Below are 25971 nucleotides of genomic sequence, written 5' to 3'. Positions count from 1 at the left end.
TTAAGAAGAGCATAGCTGTAGACAATCATAGTGGGTAGTTGAACAAAAGTTTATTATTTTTCACTTTCATTTTTCTCCATCCCATTTCTTCAAAGTACCACAGTAGAAAATTTTTTTTTGGAAACCTATGGACATTTTTAATCCACCAACTATATTTTTTCTAATTAAAAYATGGAGTGCATATGAAGTGAATAACAATATATTTTCAATAGTTTTAATGTACTTAAATATTCTACAGCCTACACTCTTAGTACTATATTGATTTAAACCGTAAATATTGATTGACAGTCTTTAATTCTGCATCACAGTTATTCACTGTAGTGGTTCCAYATGGTTGTAAACTTGAAGACTCAGCAAAAGTGTTTAACCTGTTATAAACTAAAAGATTTGTTTTCACTTTTCATAATTGTGTAATTATCATCAGCGTATTCTTAGTAACCTGTTATGCTGCAGCTATGTGTGTTGTAATTAGATTGTATCGAAGGTTAAAGATTTTGAGTTCTTGCAAATGTTTCCAGGATTCTGGATGGATAAACAATAAGGTTTAAAAAAAAAAAAATCCTCCAAGTCCAACCAGCCAGTGAAGCTTTGTGGTTAGTGGGTTAGTGACCCTGCCTGCATGGTAGTGATGAGTGGAGTACTGCAAGCATCTTTCTTGGGACCTGTCCTGGATAACATCCTTATCACTGACCCTGGAGGAGGTGGTGATATCTGCAAACCTGACAGAAGTACATGACACCAAACTGGGAGGATTGGCTGATAGGAGGGGCTGCAGTCCAGGGCAGTCTGGACAGGCTAGAGGAAAGGGCCAGCAGGAACCTTATAAAATTCAGCAAAGGCAAATGTGGGGCCCTGCCTCTGGGAAGAAAGGACCCTTGGCAGCATGACAGGCTGCGGAGGGGCTGGCTGGGGAGCAGCTCTGCAGAGGAGGACCTGGGGGGGGCAGCAAGCTGAGCATGAACTGGCAGTGTGCCCTGGCAGCGAAGGTGGCCAGCAATATCTGAGGCTGAATGAAGCAGGAGTGCAGTGCAATAATCGTGGGAAGTAATCATTTCTGTTTACTCAGCGCTTATTAGATCATGTCTACATACTGTGTCCAATCTTGGGCTCCCAGTACAAGAAGACATCCATAACTTAGAGTCACTTCAGTAGAGGATTACCTGGATGATCAGGATTTGGAGCACTTGCTGTGTGAGGATAAGCTGTGGGACATGGGCTTGTTCAGTCAGGGAAAGAGGCAGCTTCGGAGAAACCACACAGCAGCAGCCTCCTGACACTGGAGGGGRCATTGAGATTGAGAAGATGGAGACAGGTTTGTCCTAGTGATACATGGTCAGGTGACACAAAGCAGTGGGGATAAGCTGAAATAAGAGATTCAGCCTGGGTGTAGGGAATTCTTTCACTGTGGGAAACACCCATGGTGAAGCAGGTTGCCCAGGGAGGTTGTGCAGTTGTCATCCTTGGAAGTTTGCGAGACCTGACTGGATAAAGCCCTCAGCAGCCTGGTCTGACCTCATATCTGACCTTGCTTTGAGCAGCAGGTTGGGCTAGAGACCTCCTGAGGTCTCYTCCAGTGTGAATTATCCCATGGTCTTATGTTTCTGCAAAGTCTCATGGGATTTGCAAAAGTGTTTTTGAAAATCAATAGAATTTCATCCACATCTAGTAGTCTATGGTGTACATTTTCACTGATAACATGCTGCTTATGCTCCTCTATTCTTAAGTACCATAAAGTATTGACAGTACATTTTGTCTCTTTGCACAAGTTTAGGCTGTTATTACATAGTTACTATAATGTACATGACCTTAACATAGGTAGGAAGCCCTAGATCATTAATTAAGTCTAACTAGTGTGGAAATGTTAGCATGTTTTCACAGATGTTTTCTTTCRTCTGATCAATTTCTGTGTGTTCTAYGATGGCTTCCTGTAGAGAGCTGAAGCAAATTCCACATCTTTGTCCTTTCCTCAAAGTATTCAAGGATAAGGACCAATGATTTATAAAAGACTTAACTTACAGATCTAAGCTATTCTTTTACAAACGTTTTTCTCCTCGAACTGAGAATGAATGAATAACAGAGTATGAACCGTGCTAATTTCTTTATTTCCCATTAGAAAGGTATTCAAATGTTTGAGTGACCAGTAAAAGATAAACACCTAGGTAAAATGGATCTTGGAAATAGCTGTACTGCTTTAATTATGTTACAAAAGATATTCATTATTAGAATATTAGAAAGATATTCAAATGTTTGAGTGACCAGCAAAAGATAAACACCTAGGTAAAATGGATCTTGGAAGTACCTGTAGTGCTTTAATTGTGTTTGCACATTCACTGTAGACATAATATTTATTCTGCAAACATGTAGTCTGAAAAATATGTTAAGTACAGCCATGTCAGCATGTCCGGTGCAAAGGTGAAATCCACTGTGGAATCATGAGATAAAATGGTATTACTACTCTCAAATTTTATTCTAACTTTATTTCTGCTATCTGTTGTTCCTTTTGGTCATTTATGCTGTATTTTTAGAGCGCATCTTACAGTATTTCTACTAATATTATTTATATCAGTGCTTATAACTATTTCTACACTGTATGTGTATTGTAAATACTGGAAATATACAGGTGTTCTTTAGTTTCTTTTGCTCCAGAGTAGTGTGGTGGCGCATAAACCTGGAACATCGAGAATGGCACAGGCATGGAGTTTAGGTTGCCTTTGTTTTTATGTGCCTCCTTTGAAAAGAGCTGTCATAGGAAATCATTAGAAGACAATTCAAGAAGCTAATCTAGTATGTGAAAAAACAGTACTGCAAAGTTAGAGCTGGAGCACTGAGCCCAATTCTRTACTGTGACCTAAGGAATGGTGATTCACACTTTTTCATGAAGCTACCTGAAGAAGGGTAAGAGTTAACTTATTTTGAGAGCAGGAATGTTTGAGAAACAGTAGAGATAGTGAGGAATGATTGTAATGTGAGCAGTAATTTTCCTGATAGTATTTTCAAGATAACTTCAAAATTTTTGATATAGCCCTCCCAAGTAGTTAAAATAACACTTTCTGAATAAAATAAATTGTGTGGCCTTTATAATTTTAAATTATTGCTATCATTTTTCTTGGCATGTCCATCCTTGATTTCAACTATCAGTGCAAAAGCAGTGTATGCTTACTGAGGACAGGTGTTATGAGATAAATTGCCATGGCTATATTTGTCTGATCTTCACATTCAGTGAATTCTAGCTGTATTAGACAAATTAATAAAGAACAACCAAGACTGACTCACCAGCCAAGTATCCAAACAACTGAAAACCCCTTTGCCACTACAAAAAGGTGAAAGGTAGAAAGAAGCAAGTGTTGACATCTGTAGAACGTTATCTGCCTTTGCTGTTGCTCTCATGAAGCTGMCACGGAGGCAGGTGAAGGATAGGATCGTGTGCCACACTAGCATCAACCTCCTCAAGGACCAGTTGTATTTTACTATGTTTACTATATAAATGTTGCATCAGCAAATCTGCTTTAAAAAAAACAAAAAAGCAAAGCAAGTAAGGTGGAAGGAGAGGGTGTTAATGTGCTCTTCCTGGCAGACGGTGGAATTACAGAGCAGAAATGGGGAATTAATCTCTTACTAAAGCATATAATGCTGTCTTGAAATTCTTAAGATCTGCAGAGGGTACAGAGAATCAGTTTACTAAAATGAAAATTGTTTTCCATTTCTCTAAGATTTGCTTTGCTCGCCCTTCTCTCCTTCTGCTAGCATCGTCAGCAGACTTCTTTTCTAACCAAAAAGTAGACATCTCAGATAAATGCTGACAGTATGAATGYTGAAAAGGGCATCTCTGTTCCATAAGTTTACATTGGAATCATGAAAGCACAGTGAAACAGGAATGAAACATGAGAGCAGTCTTGTGTGAGGCAGCCTCTTCCCCCCTCCCCCACCCCCACCGTGAAAATATGCCTTTCCAGGACTAAGGTTCCTATTGCAAGAAAACAAGAGTGGGAAAAGAAACGGTTCACTGATCTGCAGAGAAATTTAGCCTCCTAATATTAAAACTACAGTTGTTGCAGATTACRTTGTGTATCACCCGTAACCAGAAAAACAGAATGAGCAGGGATTGCACAGTGGCATCACAGGAATTTGTTTCATTCAGATTATCTTTTTTCTGTATTTTCATCTTTATGCTTGCCTATGCTAAGTGAATCTTTTAAAGAGCTACCCTTTCCCTTGCATCATTTCTACTAATTTTATAAATAGAATTAATGAAGTAGGGCGATTTTTTTTTTCAGATCAAAATAAAGCAAATATCTAATCAGTAATCAGAATAGAACGGTAATGAGTCTGGTGAGTTCTGTCAAGACCTRTAACAAGTATGGCACAAAGAAACCATGTCTCTGCTTACTGCTTCCAGTTTTGCCTGCACGCATCTGTTGAATGTGCAAGGCAACCGTGCGGGAAAGCAGTAATGTGCATACAAGGAAGAAGTAGTAATCGTAGTTAACTTTAGTTTTATTGATTCTTTGGGTGAAGAGAAGGTCCTCTGTCTTTCGGAAAYCATGATGCTACGAGTGACAATTCTGTTGATCATAACTAGCAGTTCATAGACAGTCCTTGGCTCGAAGTCAATTTATTGGCTTGTAAGTGAGACTGAATAAATTGTACAATGTATTGTTCTGCTGATTGTTTTTAAAACACTTTGTCCCCCAACGAACTTTAACTGGATTTCCTATATGGTTTATAGTGGTATGTATGAAAAGCTTCATCTGTTTGTGTTTTAATTACAGATGCTGTTCTTATGTAGGTCGAAGAGGAAATGGTCCTCAGGCTATATCTATTGGCAAAAACTGTGATAAATTTGGTATAGTTGTCCATGAACTGGGTCATGTGATAGGCTTTTGGCATGAACATACGCGGCCAGACCGAGATGACCATGTCACCATCATTAGAGAAAACATCCAGCCTGGTGAGAAATTCTGATAAATACTTTGRAAAAAAAAGCCAGTTTCTTTTGTCTCCTGGAGTTCCTTATCAAAAYTGAACCCTGTATAACAATAGCTGAAACAAACATTTGCTTCTCTTTCATTCTAGTTACCTAGGCTGATCTCAAGCTGACTCACAAATATAATACTACAATTAAAATATGGTATTTTCTGAAGTGAAGACATCTGGCCAAGTAGCCAACCAATAAATAGTATTGACTGGAAGGAGAAAAATAGTCATTGTATTCCAAAACTGAGGGAAATCATTGCTCCTTTTTTTTTTTTTTTTTTAAGTCATATTTATGTGGTTGAGAGAACACCTTTCTTTCGTGATCTTTACCGAATGATAAGTAGAAACATGTAAATACTTGTATAGCTGTCCAAGAGGTTTAGATCTGGAAAGAAAGCTGAATGCTTTGAATCTGTGACAAGGGTGGGTCCACAGGGTTTCCAAATCACTGATTCCCTGCAGAGCTTGCAATTTTAGCCAGTGGCATCTTACTTTAAGACAAAGTATCTGAGGAACTTAAGAGCTTGAAATTGTGACTGTTGTCTCTTTGGAAGTCTAGAAGTTGTGCCCATCTGTGTGTCTTGTGGGCAAGGTGGCGGGAAACAAGGAATATTTCCTTTGGTATGCCATAAATGCACACAGCCTTTGTGAAATGCTGATCTTGGGCATTGTCTGTTCAAGAAAGGGTAAAGTCAGAAAATGTCCTACTATAGTTTGGAGGATTTTTTTTTGTTTGTTTGTTTACTCTGAAAAAATGTTTAAACAAAATGGATTGGAGATGCAATGAATCTTTGCCACCTCAAGCAGGGCTTTGAAGAAGACTAGCAGCTGATAAACACTCACACGAGTCTCTGGTCTAGATGCCTCCAAGCATTTGCTCTAGTGTCCCTGTGCTGTGTTGTGRTGGGGGCTCGTGCTATGCATGCTCTGCTCCTCGGCTTTTGCTGCCATGGGGGAAATGAGCTGGCGTGCCGTTCTCTGCCTCCTGCTTTCTCCTTGCAGTCTTCTCTAGTTTCTGGCTAAAATTGTTTCCTGGAGTGTGGTGTCAGCTTGAGGATTGCTAAATGAGATCAGGAGGTCAGGACCACCATAGTACCTGGTTCTGGTTCACTTATTACAGAAATAATGCTAGTGCTATTTTTCTTTTGTAAGACACAAGTATGAATATGAGTTGGAGTAAGGGGTGCTTTGCATCCATATATATGCTGATTAGGGCATTAGGGAGTTTTTGACTGGAATTATGAGCGAATTATTCTTTGTTCCACTTATTTTCCCATTGTTACAGCTGGGCTTTTGARTATGAGTAGTTGTTGGTATGTGGAAACTCCGAGAGTAGCCTTTGAAGCAAAGTCACTTCAGTATCCAACCTGCACTGAGCAGGCTTCTGGAGTGTTGGCTGTGGAATGGATTTCCCCYTTGCCACTAGATTAAGGAACAAGACAGTAAATTTTGGGGAGCATAGTGTAAGGTATGGGACCTTCATGTGAGCTAAGTGAGTTAGAATGCTCTTTCTGAATGCCAAATATAGGTGTTTGACGAGGGTTTTGGAAAATGTCTTTACTCTCCTGATTAATAAAAGCGCACAGTTACACTGACTAAGATTTATGAATGCCAGTGAATGTTTTTTTTTTTTAGGATTTTTGATTTTATTTTTTTCCCTATTCTTAACAAAAAGAGACATGACAAACTGTAAATTATCAATCATCCGTAGGTCAGGAATACAACTTCTTGAAGATGGAGCCCGGAGAGGTGAATTCCCTTGGGGAACCATATGACTTTGACAGCATTATGCACTATGCCAGGAACACCTTCTCAAGGTTGGAGTCTCAGGTTATACCTTTTGACTTTTAATTCTATTCTTCTCTGTGAATACTAAAAACTATACTTTTTTTTTAACTATTCCATAGCATCTTAAAAGTACTCTCGTGCTACACAGTATTTTTACAGCAGTCAAAGCACAGCTTATTTTAAGTCAGACCTTACAGAATAATTTAGTTAAATTCTTGAAGACATTGCTTGCTTCTTATGGTGCTTGGTTCCAGTGTAACCTTTTTAATTTTTCTTCAGTTCTTCAGATTTTAAGTCAAGATAACTTGGAAACATCATTTCATAATGATTACTTTTTTGGGTAATATTTCTGCTAAAATTAGAATTTAGAAAAATCAAATGAGTGAAATTGTTAGACATTTTATGTGTAAGATCTGTTCTCTTAGAGAAAAATCTACTTTGCATAAAGTTTGAGTAACTACGGTTATGTGGATAGAACAGTTTATGATATTAAGAAAATCTACCATTTAAATCACAATATTTGCAGAGGGCTGTAGTCAACTATTTAGGACAGCAGTGGAGCATCTTTTGTATTGCTTGTGCAGGTTGTTGCCATCAAAACCATATAATAAAGAGTTCTGCCGTTTTTCCTGTGGCCTATTTTGGGCTGACCCATTCTCAACTCTGTGTTAGCCCACGCAGGGCTTGCTGCGAAACTTTGTACAGATGTGGGGAGCTGTACAGCCAGCTGTTCCCCTAGGCTAGACCTACTCTGGACGTTAGTCCAAGTGAAGCAGAAGTCTTCTACATAGTACTCCTATTTTGTACCAGGTTACAGTGCAGCTAATTACTCTATAAAAATACCGTCAGAGTAATGTAAATTTAAAAACTGTATTAGAGTAGAATTTGTCTGGAAAGTGATGTGCTTATCTGCTTCTCATCCAATTTTATGTTTTTAAGGCAAAAATGTTATGGTGATGAAAGTCATGTATATTGTAACAGAAGTATAAGTTTTTTAGACTTAAAATAGACTTTCTGTGGACAATTTGAGACTCTGAAATAAACTAAGGACCACCAGAAGTCTCAACAGCCCTTGTTACAAGCATAAAACGTATTTCTTAAGCTTTTTCTTTCTAATATAAATTGTTGTTATTAAAAAAAAATTCTCCCAAAAATGCATTCAGCATGCACGTAATTCACCCCAGAAAAGCATGGGAGTGAGCCACATGAGGCAGATGTTAGTCATATCACTTAATCTATTTATCGACATATTACCTTAAGGAAGAGATTATAAGAACCTCTCTGAAATAGAGTAATTTAACAAGGTGGAACCTCTCAGAGTCCTAGGGCAATGACGACAACAGGATTATTTGTGTTTTGGGTCCTGATTTCACCACTTTCCAAGCTGGCAAAAACAGATAGTGCCATGAGTAGGTGTTCCCTGCCCCAAGGTTGCAAACCACCAGCAGTCCCTTGAGATCATGTATTGATTTGCATTGATTTATCTTGAAAGCATGAGTCAAGTTCAATATGGAATATTGCCAAATATTAATTGTTAGACTTTATTCAACAGGATAAGTAGCAGAAATTACAAAGCATCATAAAGTTCTAATCACACATAATATTATTATTCATGCTGTATTAAAACTGTGACAAATTATTCCCCYGTTAAAGGTTATACTATAATGGTGCTAAAGGATTTAAGAGAGGATTAGTTTTACATTTTTCAAAGTAAAATAGCATCAGTTTCAGGTTCTACCACAACTTAGTGGAAAATAAAATTACACTTTGCTGATATCTCTTTTTTTCTGAAATAGTAATGTACCTTATTTCTAGAAATTAAAAATTACAGTAGTTTATTTTGCTGTTTACATTAGGGGAACATCTTAAAATCATTCATTTTTGCAAAATTTCTAGTGAAGCCACAAGAAGTGTGACTGGATAAAGAATAGTGTATACTATTGTTACTCAAAATAGTCCATTTATTAGCATTTTTAGAAGGCTATATTATTAAAAAAGTATCCCCAACTACAAAGATTCTTATTTTTCATTTATTATTTTGAACCCATATTATCTCCTCGTACTGAAAACAGCAATTTTAGTTTTCACTATAAGCTCTAGAAGTACAAAAATTAAAAAGATCAAGAGAACACAGAACTGTATTCATCTGTTAACTGGCATTTTATTGGTGTTTCAAAGGGTTTCAAACTCTATAGCATACTATTAAAACTCTTTTTAGTATGTTCTTCTAAAATTTAAGACTCAATATTTCAATTTGGGGAAATTTTGAATAAAACTATACATTTGGAGAAAGTTTATTACACTTAGTCATTTAGAGTAAATGTTACTGAACTCACTTGTGATAAGTTGATGTATATTGTTGCAAAGCAAGCGGAGATTGGCAAAATGACATTTATTTTTCAAAAGCAGTAATGGCTAGAATAGAATAAGACCTATTTTAACCCATGAAAGAAGAATGATTTTATGTTAGAAAAAACTTCCACAAAAATATGGAAGTGCCTTGACACTATTGGATGACTTCACAGAGGATTGGCAAACGTAACTGAATTTACCTGCTTTTACACGTGTAAGTCAGACTTTAAGACTTCTTTAAAACTTCGTTAGAAATAGGAACTTTGTCATTAAGAATTTCATGATAGGGCCTTATTTAAATGTTCTTTTTTATATCATTTTATAATTCATTTTTTCAGTGTAGCAAGAGCTGAGCTGCAGCAGTGCCTTTTCCTTGTGTAATCTAAATTGTAATGAGAGATTTCTCTGCTGTTGTCTAAAACAACTATAAAAGCTGATATGTTAATTGATATATTGAAGGAAGAGTCTTTTTGAATAATACTGTGTTAGGTGTTCTAGCCTGCTAAATTTTGTTGACTTGTTTTCTGTATTTGAAGTTCTGTGTTTTACCTTCTTTCTTAAGCCAAATGTCAATTCTACTTTTAAAAACAGTATTATACATTCATAAAACTCAGACAGTTTTACGACAGAAAACTGATAGGGTTTTGGGGGGGTCTGTTTTTTATTTTTATTTTTTTTAGGGGCATGTTTCTGGATACCATTCTCCCTTCCCGTGATGATAATGGTATACGACCTGCCATTGGCCAGCGTACTCGCCTAAGTAAAGGAGATATTGCACAGGCAAGAAAGCTGTATAGATGTCCAGGTATTGCACCACAAACAAAAAAAAAAAAAAAAAAAAAAAAAAAACATTTGTAGCAACTGTTTGATGTTGTTCAAGAAGAATGATAAATTTTTTGAGTCAATTGCTTGGTAGTCTGTTTCCATATTGGCAATGGACATAGGCAGTTCAAGATCTGAATCAAAGAAAAATCTTGTAGGTAAAGTCTCTGGAATGCAAAGCACTTAGTAGATAAACTACTTGAAAGTGGATTTAATTTCATAATATTTCAGTCTTTGCTTTCCTTAGCTCAATGACTAGAAAAAAACAATCTTTAATGTAATTCTTGCTTTGCATATTTGCGCTTAAAAACTTGAACTGTGTACTTAGATGAAAGAGCTGTTTTTAATGTACTTCAGAATGCAGGTCTTTTTCATTTGAATTTGAGTGGAGTGCAGTGCGAAAGATGCAAATTAARTTTTACAGTTGGCTCTGAGCAGCACTGTTCAAAATTTGAGGAATTATAAACCAGGACAACAAAATTGTCAATGGTGTTTATGGATGAACTGGCTAGATGCTCTTACAGAATTCATACAGATGTAACAGTTACATTTGGTATTTGCATGTTGTTCTGCCTAATCATAGCATTGTATAACTTCAAACGTGTGTTAGTATTTTACTTCAAATTAGTTTTGAGGTAGTTACGGTCCATGTCAGAGACAGGAGTAGTGTGTCTGAATTAACTGAAAGTTACCCTGTAGGAGGACTCCTTCTCTGAGTGGTGGTGGGTAGTCCTGAAGATGATTTTACTTTCCTTGCTCTGGTTGTAGCTGAGACCAGTTTTGGTCTTTGGTGTAAATTGAAGTGGTTTAGAAAGTGCCATGTATGAACCAGGATTTGCCAGGAAGGTCCTTGTGAAAGGATAAATATAGCAGTTCTTTGCCACATAGGTTTTGTAACTCTCCTGCTCCTCACAGAAATTAATGAAGTCTCTCAGTAGCTATTTTAAGCCAGATACATGGCTATTTTTTTATCACCTGGTCAATACAGAAAGACTTAAAAAGAGGGATCAGAACAGAGATGATGAAGCTACTTTGGATTCATATCAGCATCAGTGGAATTAACTGAAGATCTGAGGCATCTGATCTGTGCATTTGATGTAAAAGTACATTTCAGATGTACATTGTACATTGTACTTTGTGCTGAAAGTACGCAGAAATCTGGTCTTCTATATGTAGAGAACAAGCACAGAGTTTCTGGGCCTATCAGAGGAGAAATCACATTGAAATATGTTCTTTAACAGCTATTCCTTTTGAAACAATTTTTGTTCAGTTCTTTTGATATAGAAAGTACTTCAATAATAGCATTCTTGCTGGCAGCATTATTTCTAACAGGAGTGTGCAGAAAGCAACCATTTCATAAGCACAGAGGAATTACATATACATATATATATATATACACACACACACACACACATATATATGTGTGTGTGTATGTATGTATATTTGATAAAAGACAAATTTTGAAAGCAAAAGTAGCCTGTAAGAGTCAAAACCACATAGTCAGAACCTTATGATCGCATTCATTTAAGTTTCTTTTTTTTTTTAAAAAAAAAAAAAAAAGATAGTACTGCCTATACATTCAACAGTCTAACCTCTAATATGTACTTTCTATCAGCTGAGAAGGATATACTATGCTTTCGGAGCTAATGTTCAAATGATTGGAGAAAATGACCTTTTTATAAAATTCATAAAATTATATAAAATATGAGTGATCATTTCTTCCAGTGTTTTGAAAGTTAATTTCACAGTATTTTAAAACCACATCGTGGTTTTAATGTAATAAGTAGTATGCACTGTAAAAATAAGTTAATTTTTGCAGCACTGATGAACATACTTAAGAGGGATAATACACATGAGCAGTTGTTGCAGGATTGCGGTCCCTTTCTGGTACCACGCTTCGTCAGACTTTGGTTTTCTGGCCTTGCATATGTGAGCCAGCCCATATAAAGAGAGAAGGTTTTAAATATGAGAATTAGGCGGAAGGTTTAGTTACAAATTTCAAGTACCATGCTATCTAATGTGGTATTTTTTTCAGTTAATCTTTTCAGTAGGAGCTGCATAACTGTGTAATGTGCCAAAGACTTAAAAATAAACATCTAATAAAGAAAACTCTCAAAGTTGCACATGACCTGTGATTTAATAAATTTTAAGCCACTAATGGGACTGAAAATTGAGAAACTCAAACATTCAATTTTATGAAAAAAAATCATGTGATCATCATAGTATTTCAGGCAACAAGAGCCCTGATACAATGCTGTTTTTAGATGTTCTCTATTTCCTATTTCGGATAAGATGTTGATTGCTATGCTTGTGATAGAGTAGCAGTGAGTATTACAAATTAATAATTGCATTGTTTTGTGTGTGTTCATTTTTATTACCTTTAATGCAACTGAAAATATGTAAAATAATAACTTAAATGAATTAGTATTTGAGAAATACACTCTTTCTTTTGGGGTTTGATAAAGTATATTGGGGCTTTGCAGTATAGCGCACATTTTATTTAGAGTTTAACGTTCAAAGCAAAGTTCTAGTAATTCCTACTAGCAGTTACTGGTCAAAGAACTACTGCATTTTTCTGAGGTGCATGAGCATGACTCTTGAGCGCAGGGCTTCTGGAGAATAGTCAGTCAGTGCAAGGCTACCTCACAGATTGTTTTTTCTATTCAGAATATTTGGGTCATTATTCAGGAGAGGGCTCAGTGATCAAGAAATAATTTGAGCTAGGTGACACTGAGGCATGAGGCTGGATATTCTGTCTTTTATCTGCTGAGTAAGTGCAAGGACTCAATGTTTTGAGTAGCAATTTTGACTTATTTTTGCATTTTTTCTTAGGATTTTTATCAAAGGAAATCTTAGCCACCAATAGGGATCTGTTGCATTTTAATACTGAATTACATTATTACACCACTGAATAATAAAGAGAAAGCAAGCAAGCAAGTTGAGGGTCCTTGATCTTCAAGCCTGGAAGTGTTACAAAGGTTTTCAGTCTGTCTATTAAGGTAATAGAAGATGTTTTCTTTTGATGTAGCTTGCTAAAACTGATACAGGTTTACCATTGTAGTTCTATATAGGAATTGTAGTTGACTTAAAATGTACATATAAGTTTATAGGAGCAAGAGGATGGGCAAGGGAAATGATGGAGAAGGATGCTGCTAAGCAGAGAGAGAGGATGAGGGAAAAAGGAGATGGAGAGGGCCTTAATAACAGATGGGAAAGGAGTGTCAGGCTGGCAGTAGAAGGTTACACAGGGAAAGTGGAGGTGGGTTGAAGTASTTCATCACATTTCCATATTGACAGGATTTGGTATGGGGGTGTGAGGAAAGAAAGCAGGTGAATATTTTCTAGTTTGGTTCTTTTTTTCTGTAGGTCTTGCTAATAATCTTGAAGCTTAACTTGCTTACACTGCAGTTAGAGAAGTGTTCACTTTTGAAAGCCAGTTGTCATCCACTACATAAGTAGGATTAAGACTTTTAAATTAAGACCTTTTCCCCATAACTATAAAGGGGAATCAAGTTAACAGAAAACTACGAATGTGTAGCAAATACTGATTTACTTTTTAATTTCAGCAATGAGTTCATTATCACCACCAGCTGTTTTTAGGGCTCTATGAGCACTGTATGTGTTATAGGTGCCATATATGTGTAGATGTATGAACTTGGGTCTAAGTCAAAAGTATTAAAAATCTTAATTCTCTTTGGAAATGAGAAATATCTGTTTATTACAGTATGTATTTAYGGCTGCTGTGGACAAAAAAATGAGCTGACTGCYTAAATGCCYGGGTGGCTCTGRGGTTTTGTCATTTGCAGAATTCCCTGTAATCATTAACAGAACTTGACTGTATAGGTAGGCAATACCAGAGGGGTGTTATATGCGGGCTATATATTGAATGCTCACAGATTTCACTGGTAGAAATTGCTTTGTATAGGCATATAATCACCCTACTATCTGCTTCCACTGCTAATCTCTATAAGGAGAAGCAGGTGAGTCCTTATAGTATTGTGAATTAAGAAATTGGTTTCTGAACTCTTAAAGAAAGCTGATTGGATCCCACAGATCATTAATTCAAGTATTGGCTGCTATAAGCTACTAATTGGCTACTATAAGCTACTAATACTAAGTCCTAATTGCAATTCCCTTGGGTAACCACAAATTTTAAACTAAGTGGTAAATATTGTGACATATGAAAAGCTAAAGCRTATATTATAAATTCTGTTTGAATTAATTCTTAGTAGAAGTTATCCAATTAAAATTTTTCTTCCCTAAAGTTCAGAAATATTTATGAAAAATTTGCAGCATTAAAAAGTGCTCATARACATTTAGAAGGGATTTAAGTTAAAATTGTAGGGTGTAGTCAGCTTTACACTATATAGCCTTATTCTTTAATTGCTATAAAAAGAAAATGTTCTGTAGCAACTATGTGTTATTTATAGTCCACAGTTTATGGCTACATATAACTTCTATGTATGGGGCATGAAATGTTGTTAATATTGTGAAGAAAATAATGCAGCGTTACATATGAGGCAAATGCTGAAATGTTTTAAAAGTATAAAGCTATTATGCTTAAACTGATTGCTGTTAGCCTGCTTTTATGATAGGGTAATTTAAGGTTTTAATAGAGTAAGGGGTAGTTAGGTAAGGGTCTGCCTTCCCTCTTATTACTTGCAGGGCTGCATTTGGACTGACTGCTCTTATGACCCAGACATTTGATTGCTTACTTTCCACAAATGAGTTTTTGTGATTTTGTTCCTGCATATAATGAATATTTGTGAGTCGAAGTGAGAGTTCATTGAAAGAAATGCGTTGTGAGCAGAAGAGATTGGGCAAACGGCATTGTGTTTTCTTACGCCTGTGTCACCTGCTGRAGGGATGCTTAGTTACAGAAGTGTTGGTGGAATTTAGCTAGAGCAAATAGAAGAAGCACTAAATTTGGAACAATATTTCTACCCCCTATGAGAGTAYATCTCTGCAGTGTAATCTCATTGAAGCCATACATGTGGGAGGAGGACAGCAAGAGGGCTGTAAAAGTGGGGAGCAGAATACATGGGTGCATCTCCTGAACTCTGCATGCAGCTCAGGCAAATWTTCTCCTCTTCTGGTTCTGCTTTCCTGTACTCTCCTGTATAGTGTTATTCTACTTTTGGGTTTCCTTTTGATGCTTCACATCTCATTGTAAGCTATGATATAGCTTGATAGTCAGCACTGGGGGAATGCAGTGGAGTACTCTGCAATTTACTAAAGTTTTTATTCATTGCTGGGTTAAAAATAAATTTTGGTTAATTATGGATACAGCATTTTTACTGAAAATGATTTGTACAGAAATTTGGCTTTGAACAGTTTTTGTGTATGTGTCATTTGTTGTGATTGCCTACAATTTTTTAAACATAGAAACAAATTTTTTTAAATAAAGGGAGGAAAAGATTTTTTTTTTGTTTYGTTTCTACAGGACACAGTGACGTTCCTTTGGCTGTGAAATTTTTTTAGGATGCTCCCATATCTTTTCTCTCTTCATCACAATAACCACTTCAATGTCAGAGAGCATATTTAATACCTTGAATGTAGCTTATGCCTGATATTACATCTTAGACTTGTTTTAACAGGACAGCCTTTACAGCTGTATTGTCTTTGTCATAAACAATCTCTTCCTTTGTCTCCCTTTATTTAAAGATTTTCCAGGTCATTTATAATTCATTGAGATTTTAATGATACAATGGTTCACCTGCTGGCAAATGTAGCTCTGTAATTTAAAAGTATTGCAGATCTGATTACACTGTCAGTCACAGGATAATATTCTCAAATTCACATCTCATATCACACCTGCAAAATCAGCAGGTGGAACAATTTGATTGAAGGTCGAAAAGATGACTGACTGAGGTGTGACATCCTACTAGAATCAGTTTTATTGGTGGAGAATGTCGGGAGTTTCCAATGGTGTATTTTGTATGGAGAAGAGTTACTAATCAGTAAGTCAGTAGCTAGTAATATGATTGACAGGTGAGATATGGGTTGTAAAAACTTCAGTAATAARGAATATTAAAGGCTTTTGTATTTTTGACTTTACGTTTGCCGTACTGATATCGCTGCAAATAGTTTTTGAAAGAGATTCTGTATAGGCTAGAGGTTGAATATAGGATTTAAGTTTTCTATACCAATATAAATTGGTGACATTGGGTCAGATCAGTCCCTTATGTACTATATTAAATGTAATTACTGACAAAATTATAATGCTATGCCAATCACCCCATACACCTCATACCAGCTTTTTTTTTTTTTTTTTTTTTTTTTTTTTTTTTTTTTTTTTCTTAAAGGCTGTGACTAAAGGTGTGGCCAATCTTCCCCCCCGCCCCCGGAAAAAAAATGTGTGTGTAATTTTGCAACTGATTGACAGCAATGACATTTTTAAGACTGCTGTAATTTTGGTTATGTCAGCAGACAGCGCACAAGTGAAACGGTTCATGTAATAAAAACATCCTGTGTAAAATGGAATGAATGTCAGACTGGCTTAAAGTCATTGTTTTGAATAAATCATAAAATAACTAGTCTGGTTTTCATTCCGCATCTGCAGTGAGTTAAATGCCTTCTAAATAGATATTGGAAGGACACATTTTTCTCTGTTAGGCACATTCAATTTTATATTTTTACTGTATTTTGTTTCTTTCAGCCTGTGGAGAAACGCTGCAGGAATCTATGGGCAACTTTTCTTCTCCCGGATTTCCGAATGGTTATCCTTCCTACACACACTGTATATGGCGAATCTCCGTGACCCCAGGGGAAAAGGTATTTTAACATTCCCTCGGATAAACATAGATTCTATTTTTAAAATTCATTTTTGTTTGTTGGCTTTTCATTTACTTTTGTCTTTAAAGCTTCTATAGGAATGGAAAACAATCATATGCCATAAAACAGCCTCTCGATTGAGGCTATGAACTGTATGTCRTTGACTTGACTTTTTGGCCTAAGGCATTCGATCCTCGATATCATTACCGTTGGTGGTTGTCCATGTGAAATTAAGACACGATTTCAGTCTGCTACAGGTTCACTTTGAAGGTGCTCCCTCAAAGTGGAATCCAATTCAGCTGGCAGGTCAGCGTTAAAGTGTAAGGCCCTGTGTTTCCCGGAGCCCTGCTGGCTCCTCGGTAGTTTTTGCAGAAGGGGCTGGCGCTGGGAGCTGTGCTCTGCCTAGGGAAATTCTTAGCGTGTTCAATAAGATCTTGTTTCTTGAGTGARACAGTGCACAGTGATGTAAAAGGAGCATTGCTTTCAGTGTTCCCTGGTATCAGTCTAGTATGTATACTACTTTTTGTGGATGTCAATTTTAAGGGACGAATGTGGAAAAAAGATTGGTCTGACAGCAGTTAAACGGAAGTGTGACATCTTGGTGAAAGCAAAACTTGCCCTTTTGAAGGGTGTTGCTATACTTTCAAAACATGCCAGTTATGCCTTATTTTAAATTACTGGCTCAAATATTAATCAGAATAAATAAGGATAGGCAGAGCTATGGGAAGTATCACCCAAGACAAAATAGGCAATGAAAATAGGTGAAAATTTCTTTACAAGTAGCAGTAATGGACAATATTAAGCAGTCAAAAAAAAAAAAGCAAAACCTTAAAGACTGAAACAGAGAACCCCACACGACCTTGCGTATCATAGGAGAGTCCAAAGAAGAAAACCCAGCATTTACCACCATCAGACATTTCAATCAGTTTTGTCAGTGTTTTCCCAGTCTGCGTTGGACTTGGTTTTCTCTCAGTAAGATTACTTTATTCCTTGTTTCTCTTAATTTAGAGGCCTAGGAGACATTAGGAATATTTGTTTGTTATTTGCTTGATCCTGAGGAACCGTAAGAGCGATTGCCACTATTAGGGATAAAAGCAAAGTCATTTGGAATGTGTTAGCCCTGCTGTTGGCAAGAGTGAGAAACAGGAGGAAAAATAAACACACTGCTTGGAGGACGTGGGTGGCTCTGCAGGTTGGCAGGCAAGAACAAATGAAAACAGATGAGTAAAAGGAGGTTTGCATAAAAGACAAATTAATCTAGATAAGTAATTTTGTCCCCACTGCCTGTTTTGTTTCTTAGATAATACTATGATAAAAACAGAAATGGCTTAGATTTCTTTCTGTTTCTGTGTTAAAATTAGTGTAGCACTCATCTACAATTGTTACTGGATTTTGAAAAAATATTAATATATACATTGTAAAATGATTGTGTTTAAGAATTCATTGCATACTAACAACTTTCTGTAAGCATAAGTCTGTGAACTTCAGTGTCACTGTAATATATTTATAATATCATTATAATGTCCTGAGATGGTAACTACCATCAAAGCTATATTATTCTGGGCATTGTACAAAAGCTTAGTTAGGAGAAAGCCTCTGTGTTGAAGTCAGCAAGGTAAGACCAACTCCCTTTCCACCCTACTCTTCAAAAAATAGGGAAAAAGGCTGAACACTATTTTCTAAATTTAATGTGACATGATACGTAGTCTTTATAGGAAACTGTTTGGACCTTTTCTGTCTCCATAGAATTCAGGAATAAATGACCAAATGATATTTGTACTAATGCCAAAGGATTTTTTTTTTTGTCAATGCTATTCGCACAGGATAGTATCTCCCTTGAGATAGGGGGCCCTATTTACAGCAACTACTTGATGTGAATAGGAGACAGCAGAAATGAGGTCTAGGTGTTAACTGATGCATGTACCATGGTACCTCATACACAGATATTATGCTTGATTCCAGGTTTCCTCAGTGAATGATTGTAACATATATCTCCTTTATAAGGGGACAGTAAAGAGAGCTTTATATTTACTTTTTTGTTTGTTGTTTYGATCCTGATAAAGCTCAGAAATGTTGTATGGTGATTACAGTATGTGTAAGTACATCACATTGTGTTCTGAAACTTCAGTGAACACTTCAGCCACCTAAAAATATACTGAGTGAGAAAGCGTCAGTCCAGATTGTCTAGCTTTTGCTTTTCTTATTTTTTTTTAATTTATTTATTTTTTTTGCCTGAGCACAATTTGAAGGGCTTTTATTCTATCCATGCTGCTTTTCACAAGTACAGACACTTGTGAACTTTGGCAGGAAATTCATTGAAGGATATAGTGACTGCAGCCATCATTTATTGATAGGAATCAATTGCCAACCCAGCCTAAAATATGTGCATCCATATTGCTAAAACAAGGTAGTTCATTCACCTTTTACTCAAGATTTAGGACCGTATGGTAAATAGCTGTACACAGTGTATCTACACACTAATAGGAGGATGGCGTCAGTAGCGCTGTATGCCCTCTGCCAGGATAAATCCCTCCTCCTCATGTGTGGAGAGTTTTGTTGGCACAGAGTTGCAACTGTGCCAGTGCTTTTTTTTGGCTCTGCCTTTTTGAATAGGTCGCATTATTTTCTATTTTTTCATAACTTTTTGCATGAATGCTTAAACAGGAGAGGTAAATACTTGGTTTGATATAGGAAGAAAAATCACTTGCAGAAAATTTAGTTAATATTGCCTGGGCTTTGCTATGTATTTTGTGCTTTCTTATCCCAGGCAGTGGGAGATATGGTATATTCTCTCTGAAGCTGCAGTGGCACGACTGTATCTGTGTAATCACTAATTTCTTAGTTGTGCTGAGAAAGTTGTGCATTGATTTTTTTTTTTTTAATTATTGTTTTTCAGCCTTTCAGCCATCCTGTCCCTCTGAACTCTTGCTCTGACTTGTTTCTAGCTCTATTTAATATTTTGCAGAATTGCAAAACAATCTTAAATGTTGGGTTTCTGACCAGAAATCATGCTGTGATGGACTGGGGGTTCTGTCTATGTACAGCTAGCTCATGAATTCTGGTCAATGTTAAAGGATTGCTGTATCATCAAATACCCTGGCACATCAGAGTCAGAAAAAGCTGTGAAGGTTATTTCRTATAGTTTCAAAGACAGGGGCCATTGAGGAGGCTCATTAAATTTTAATGACTTCTATTTAGATATCAGCACTTTGGGACAATGACAAGATCACACTTAAGTAAAACTAGCTTTTTCCAACTCTGGTGAAGAGGGTTTGGAGAATTTCTAAGCAGAAGACTGAGCATTCTGGTGTTCCAGMTGAGTGTTAAAAAATTGAAAACTTGTGGCTAGACTGGAGAGAGCTCCAGGCTGTGAAGGACTGASCCAATGGAGGAGGTATAGGATGTGGCTTCCATAATCTGCTTCCAAGAGAACCAGCTGGGTCAGCTTCAGCAGCCAGAAAAGGTAGCCTGGCTGTAACCTGTCTGTCTGTCCCACTGTTTATCACATAGGATAAAGAAGCAGCTCCCTTGTGAACCCTTCTGCCTACACAGCAGGATGAAATGGGCATGAGTGAGAGAACAAGTAGATTCTTGTTATGCAGCTGAGAGCAGTAGGATTTTCAAGTATTATAGCAAGATACAAAAGGAGATATCGACCTATAGTTTGAAAAACCCAGCAGAAAAAAGAGACTAAGCCTTTAGAAGGTATCTGAACTGCAAAATGCATGACTTCAGGAGAGGAATAGAAATTTTATGGTAGGCAAGTCCTGTTTGAAGGACAGGTTGAAGAATAAAGAAAGTCTGCAAAGATAGACCAGCTTGATGCATGGCTGAGAGCAGCATATACAGGACCCCTCTGCTGTCTTCTGAGGTAGACTTGAATAGCACTCAGAAATGTAAAGAATGCTAAAGAAAAGCATGTGGGTGGTTGCACTCTTAGCCAGATCTGCATATTTCTTATGCAGATCAAAATGAAAAGTAGGTGGTTTAAGGATCCTGATAATATTTGCATATTTATTTCTTCAGTACACCTCCCTGAGGGAGTCCCTGAACTGTAAAGGCACAGCACCCTGTGGTTAGGCATCTGGGAAAAGGATGAATATAGCCTAAGGGAAGTTTGAGGGGTGTTGCAGTAAGTGAAAGCAAAGCAGTGAGTTGTGAGTTCCCTTTTTGGGAAGAAATGGTAGGAAAATCTGTACCCAGAAAGTAAGACAGGGTTCAAGTTCATGAACAAGGTGCTACAGTTCACTGGGACCAAAAGAAGCGCAAGAGCATGTGGATGGACCCAACCATGGTAGYTGCATGAGTGCCAGCTGAGGGAGCACAACTAATGCTTTAACACTTARAATCATAGAATCAGTAAGGTTGGAAGGGACCTCTGGAGATCATCTAGTCCAACCCCCCTGCTCAGCAGGGTCACGTAGAGTGTATTAGACAGGGTTGCATCCAGGTGGGCCTTGAAGATCTCCAGAGGAGGAGACTCCACAACCTCTCTGGGCAACCTGKTCCAGTGCTAAATGGCACTTGCCATTTTTAGATAAGTAGTGCAATAATTTTGAAACYGAGTAGTGTGGCATTGAAGGATTTCCATCAATTTTCTCAGTTACACTGGAAAGAAAACTTCATATTTTGTGAAAATTGAAAAAGTTTCTTCAAAACCTTTGTGAAAAGCTGGTAATGGGAGAATGAAAGCCACCCAAAGAGACAATGTAGCTGTATAGCTGGAGGGCAAGACAGAGGTTGCTGGAGTGAAGGCAGGTTGCTAGTTAGAAAACCAGGTTCTAATGCTTGCTCTGCTGGAGTCGGAGTGCATCCGAAGCATGTGTTGTACTTGAACATTTGGAATCATCTCTCTGCTGTTGAAATTTATTGTACTTAAAACTCCTAAAGTCTAGCTTGCGGAATTTGTGGTGATATAGACAATCTGGAATAAAATTCTAAGTGTCTGAGGGCTGGAACTTCAAATCCTGGGAGTCAAACAGTGGGCTGTTAGTTAAACCAAATTATTCTGATAATTTAGTTACTGGCTGTTAAGTACACTTTCCATCTTCTATAGGAACTTTTTCTGCCAAAAATTTCCATTAAAACTAATGTGTTCCTACAAAGAAGTTCAGTTTCATTAAAAATAAACAAAAAACACCTCAACAGTTGCCACCCCCCACCCACAATTCCCTACCTGCTTTACTTTTAAAGATGATGATTTGGTGTATTTCCCATAAAAAAAAAATTCTAATTGCTCTTGTTTACTGAATGATTAAACGTGAGGACATTTCATTATCTTAAATTACAGTGTAAGAATGCATGCCCTATCTGCATAATGCAAAATATTATTACTCAAAACTTTTTTTAATTAGGACTTTGTTTTGATTTTCAAAGTTCAGAGAAAATGAATCTATATCCAGAGACAGGTAATATGAATATTGAAAAATAGCTAAAGGTAATATCTATTATTGCAAGTCTTCCAATGTAAAGGATTCACATCCTTTTTTAAAAGGTATGTTTATTTCTCTTATTTCTATTGCAAGAAGAGAGGGGATTGTGTAACTATTGTCTGATTTCAGATTAGTCCATTTTGGTCTTCGAGCTCAGAATGAAAGCCTACCTTATAATTTGATGACTGTTCATCATTACAGGAATTTATGTTCCAGAGTACCAATCACAATTCTAGACACGAGTAAATATTGTCTAAATGTTGTGGAATATCCAAAAATTCAATCTAATATCAAAGCATATGTTCTTTGGTTATGGATCTGAGGTTAAATTATTTCTTCCCTTTGTGGCCTTAAAATGATAGTAGGGAAGGGGCTGGAAAATGGAAAGGCAGGCTGTATTTGTTGCATTGCCTACGCTGAAAATGTTCCAAAACTGCTTGTTTCTGCGGAGTACGCAGTGCTAGTGATGCACTGCAGTTTAAGCAGCTCTTTTGCTGGTTTTGTGGATGTGGTAGTAGCTTGTGGGTATAAATATTTGGCCTAACTCAAGCATCGGAACAGGTAGCCTTTTATTTAGTGCTGTCATGATGGTCCTTGGCATGCTTCCTGTCCCATACCTTCATCCCACAAGGATGTGGCTGCCAGCATAATGTGCCTTACTGTAAAGGACTTCTGGCTGTTTGGCCTTACAGATGTTTTCTGTTTCCTCTAAGATCATGGCAGTAAAGGTGAAAGCTGGTAGAATCGTCCRTGAGATGGATTTTCCATGCAAATGGTCAATGGCTTGTCAGCACTGAGTGATAGGAATAGATGAGAATGGTTTTAATATTAAATAAATATTTTTCCCCATTTTCTCTTGAGAATGAGAGATTTTTGAGAATGTAATTGTATACTTATTTCTGTGAAAAGTGAAAACTGAACCTCTAATGCTTTGTTAGCCTAAAGATAAAGACACTAAGTGTTTAGTTACAAATGATTGTTTCCATTTTTACATGCTTGGAGAAGAGCCTTGACCATGACTCTCCGCTATCTCATCTAGATGGCCAAACTACTGAGCTTTATTTTGTCTTTATTTAGCTTCCTCCAACAGGTATTTTTATCTTTTAAAACTGAAGAGCCTGAAAATTTTCTGCCTTTTTAGTTTAATATTTTACTGTTTTCTTTAGAGAGAAACATGGTGCATTTAGAAAATAKGGAAGTAAACCATTCCATCTGACTGGCCCATTGCTTTGGTGTTATATTTCCTTATTGCAGCTGGACTAAGGATAAATTCTTGTCCTTCTAACTGACACATGCAGCTGCTTCAGAGGCTGCCATGGAGATAAATTTTTGCAGTGTGAGGTACTTGCTACTGTGCTGCAATTCATATTTCCTTTATAATAGCAGGTTTCAATTGTGATCATAATGATTTATTTTAGCTGTGATCCTAGGATCAGAGCTAAAATAAAGCTATCTGTATGCTCATGTGACTAAAGGTTTTTTGTTAATCTGAAATATTTAATGTATATCGAGGAACTGATTTGGAGGAAGATGCTTTCTCTTTCCAAAATTTACTTAAATCCAATGAAGGGATATGAATTGGAACTGTTTTATAATACAAAATATGAATTATTCTTAATCTTGTTTTGACTCATCCCTGAAACAGCAGAGCATAATTCTAAGACTGTCCCAGCCAGTCAGGGTCCAGCCTGTAGCTGTTGTGCAGCTGATCCAAGCTCAATCCTGCTCCTGCTCAAGAGCAAGTTTATGACAGTTTAAGATTAGTATTTCTGAAACAAAGTAAGATTATGAAATGGTCTAAAGAAGTCTTGATATCATGTATTGAAAATATGCCTATTTATGGATGCACTCAGTAAAATTGGGAATCTAAGTTCAAAAGTTCAGAGAATGCACAGAACTCAGATTTCTTTATTAAAAAGCTTTATTACAGTTACATTAAGGTTTAAAAGGTTACATACATTTTTATTGGTATTGCTTTCAGCATTACTGTCCRTATATATTGTCACTATATTACTTGTCTGAAAGTAAATTATCCTCTGAAAACAGTAGTAGAAGAGAAACAAAAAAAAATTGTGTATAGCTGYCAGTGATCCTGATAGTTACAGAATGAAAAGGAAGTGGAATTGGCAGAATTATCAAATACCATACTTAAAATTATATTAGAGCAACTATTTTACCACATCATAATTCTCATATAAGTGTTTCTCAGTTAAAAGTGCCCCGTGAGCAGTTACAATTGCATAGGCCATCTTAAACCTTCCTCAAATACATAAGGTTAAATAAATATTTTTAGCGTTCCCATACAACTTTTTACATCCTGTGAGAATAATTGAAGAGTAGTTAAGCGTTTAGACAGTTGGAACATTTTTACAGGTGGCCACTGTGTTTTTGGTTCTGCAGAATGCTGTTAGGCTAATCTTCTGGTACTAACCACTAACGATTTAATTAGGTGGCGTGCTGTTCTCCTCTGATTGCAGATTGTTTTAAACTTCACCACAATGGACCTTTACAAGAGCAGTCTCTGTTGGTATGACTATATTGAAGTAAGAGATGGCTACTGGAGAAAATCACCTCTGCTTGGTATGCAACTGTTGAATTGCAACTATTGAAAACTATTGAAACTGTTGAATGCTGCACWGTCCATAGTTTAGCGACATCCTAAAAATCTAAGAAAAACAAAAGTACTGTGGGTAGCAGGCAAGGTCCAAATCCTGTGGACCATTGAACTGAATGAGTATTGTAACTAAATTGGGGAGGAAACTTAAATAGGCTCACATAAACAAGCTTTCATTTCATTGTAACCAAATGATATTGAGCTTTGCATATGGAAAGATGAAAACTACAAAATGTACAAACTTTTGCTTTGCTTATGGGTATTAAGATAGGAAGTTGCCATAATTTTGTTCATAGAAATGTGGAAATAGTATACAGACAAATCTGTAGAGCATGTAASAAGAAATTTGTAGAGCATGTGATGTGATGCACAAGGGGTCACCYGCTCTAGAGTTTTACTTACTTGTTTTGTTTCTGTATTTTTTTTAATTATGAGAGAAGAGGAAAAACTTTATGCTCTATACAAAGGACATAAAAAGCAATAAYGAATTAAGTCTTAGAGCTGTAACTCAGAAAACTGCAGCCATTCTTAATTCAGAGGATTGGTGAGATTTCAAATCCCATCATGCCACTTYTAGATCGTGGTATACTTTGTCCATAGCTGCTTTGCACTTTACTATTGAAGAAAAAGGGACATTTGTTGGTTAATTCTAGCTCCAGGTTGCAGGCAGTGTACACTAAAACAATACTGACTTTTTCATTGTTGCTTTTAAATAGGCTAAAATCTCAAGCTCTACATTATTGGATTTTAATCCTTAAACTAACAAAGTCCAGAAGAAAGTCCTTCTAAAGGATGAGATACCAATATTGGACTAAATTAACTTATTTTGATATACGTATACTTTTGTGTTTGTACAAAAGTTCACATAATTATATCCCACATTGTCCAAGTGATATGTGTATATATGACCACCTGTAGTTTATGGACTATACATTTTTTGGGGGAAATATGTCCTCAAAAAGCAAAATCTTTATATTTAAACAATCCTAAAGAAGGTTAACTTTTCACTTCCTCAAAACTGGAACTTTTTATTAGTTCCATGGGTTTCAGAATGAATAGCAGTARTCTAATCCAGAGGCCAAATTTGACATTCTGTGATCTGCTGTGATTGAAACTGGGGATTTCAGACCACAGGAAACAGGAGATGCTTCTTGGTCAGTTGTTTGTTTGTTTTTTAGAATGAAGACTAAAACTATTTATTAGCATCCTCATTAC

The 25971-nt window shown here is 36.6% G+C and overlaps 1 protein-coding gene across 2 annotated transcripts in view; it reads left to right on the top strand.

The window, feature by feature from the left end:
- TLL1 (tolloid like 1) overlaps positions 1-25971 on the top strand; it is a 136599-nt gene that overhangs the window by 71905 nt on the left and 38723 nt on the right. The window contains exons 6-10 of one of the 2 annotated variants that reach the window (XM_085319822.1): positions 4770-4948; positions 6686-6791; positions 9795-9919; positions 16595-16710; positions 24620-24722. In XM_085319822.1, the coding sequence (XP_085175948.1) occupies positions 4770-4948; positions 6686-6791; positions 9795-9919; positions 16595-16710; positions 24620-24722 (629 nt within the window). Of the gene's footprint in view, positions 1-4769; positions 4949-6685; positions 6805-9794; positions 9920-16594; positions 16711-24619; positions 24723-25971 lie in introns of those variants that run through there. The other variant, XM_085319824.1, reaches the window with a different exon arrangement.

The sequence above is a fragment of the Rhea americana genome, unplaced genomic scaffold (assembly GCF_003343005.1).
Source record: "Rhea americana isolate MKP2758 unplaced genomic scaffold, rheAme1 scaffold_60, whole genome shotgun sequence".
Lineage (NCBI taxonomy): Eukaryota > Metazoa > Chordata > Aves > Rheiformes > Rheidae > Rhea > Rhea americana.
This window is presented reverse-complemented; position numbering and strand designations above follow the sequence as displayed.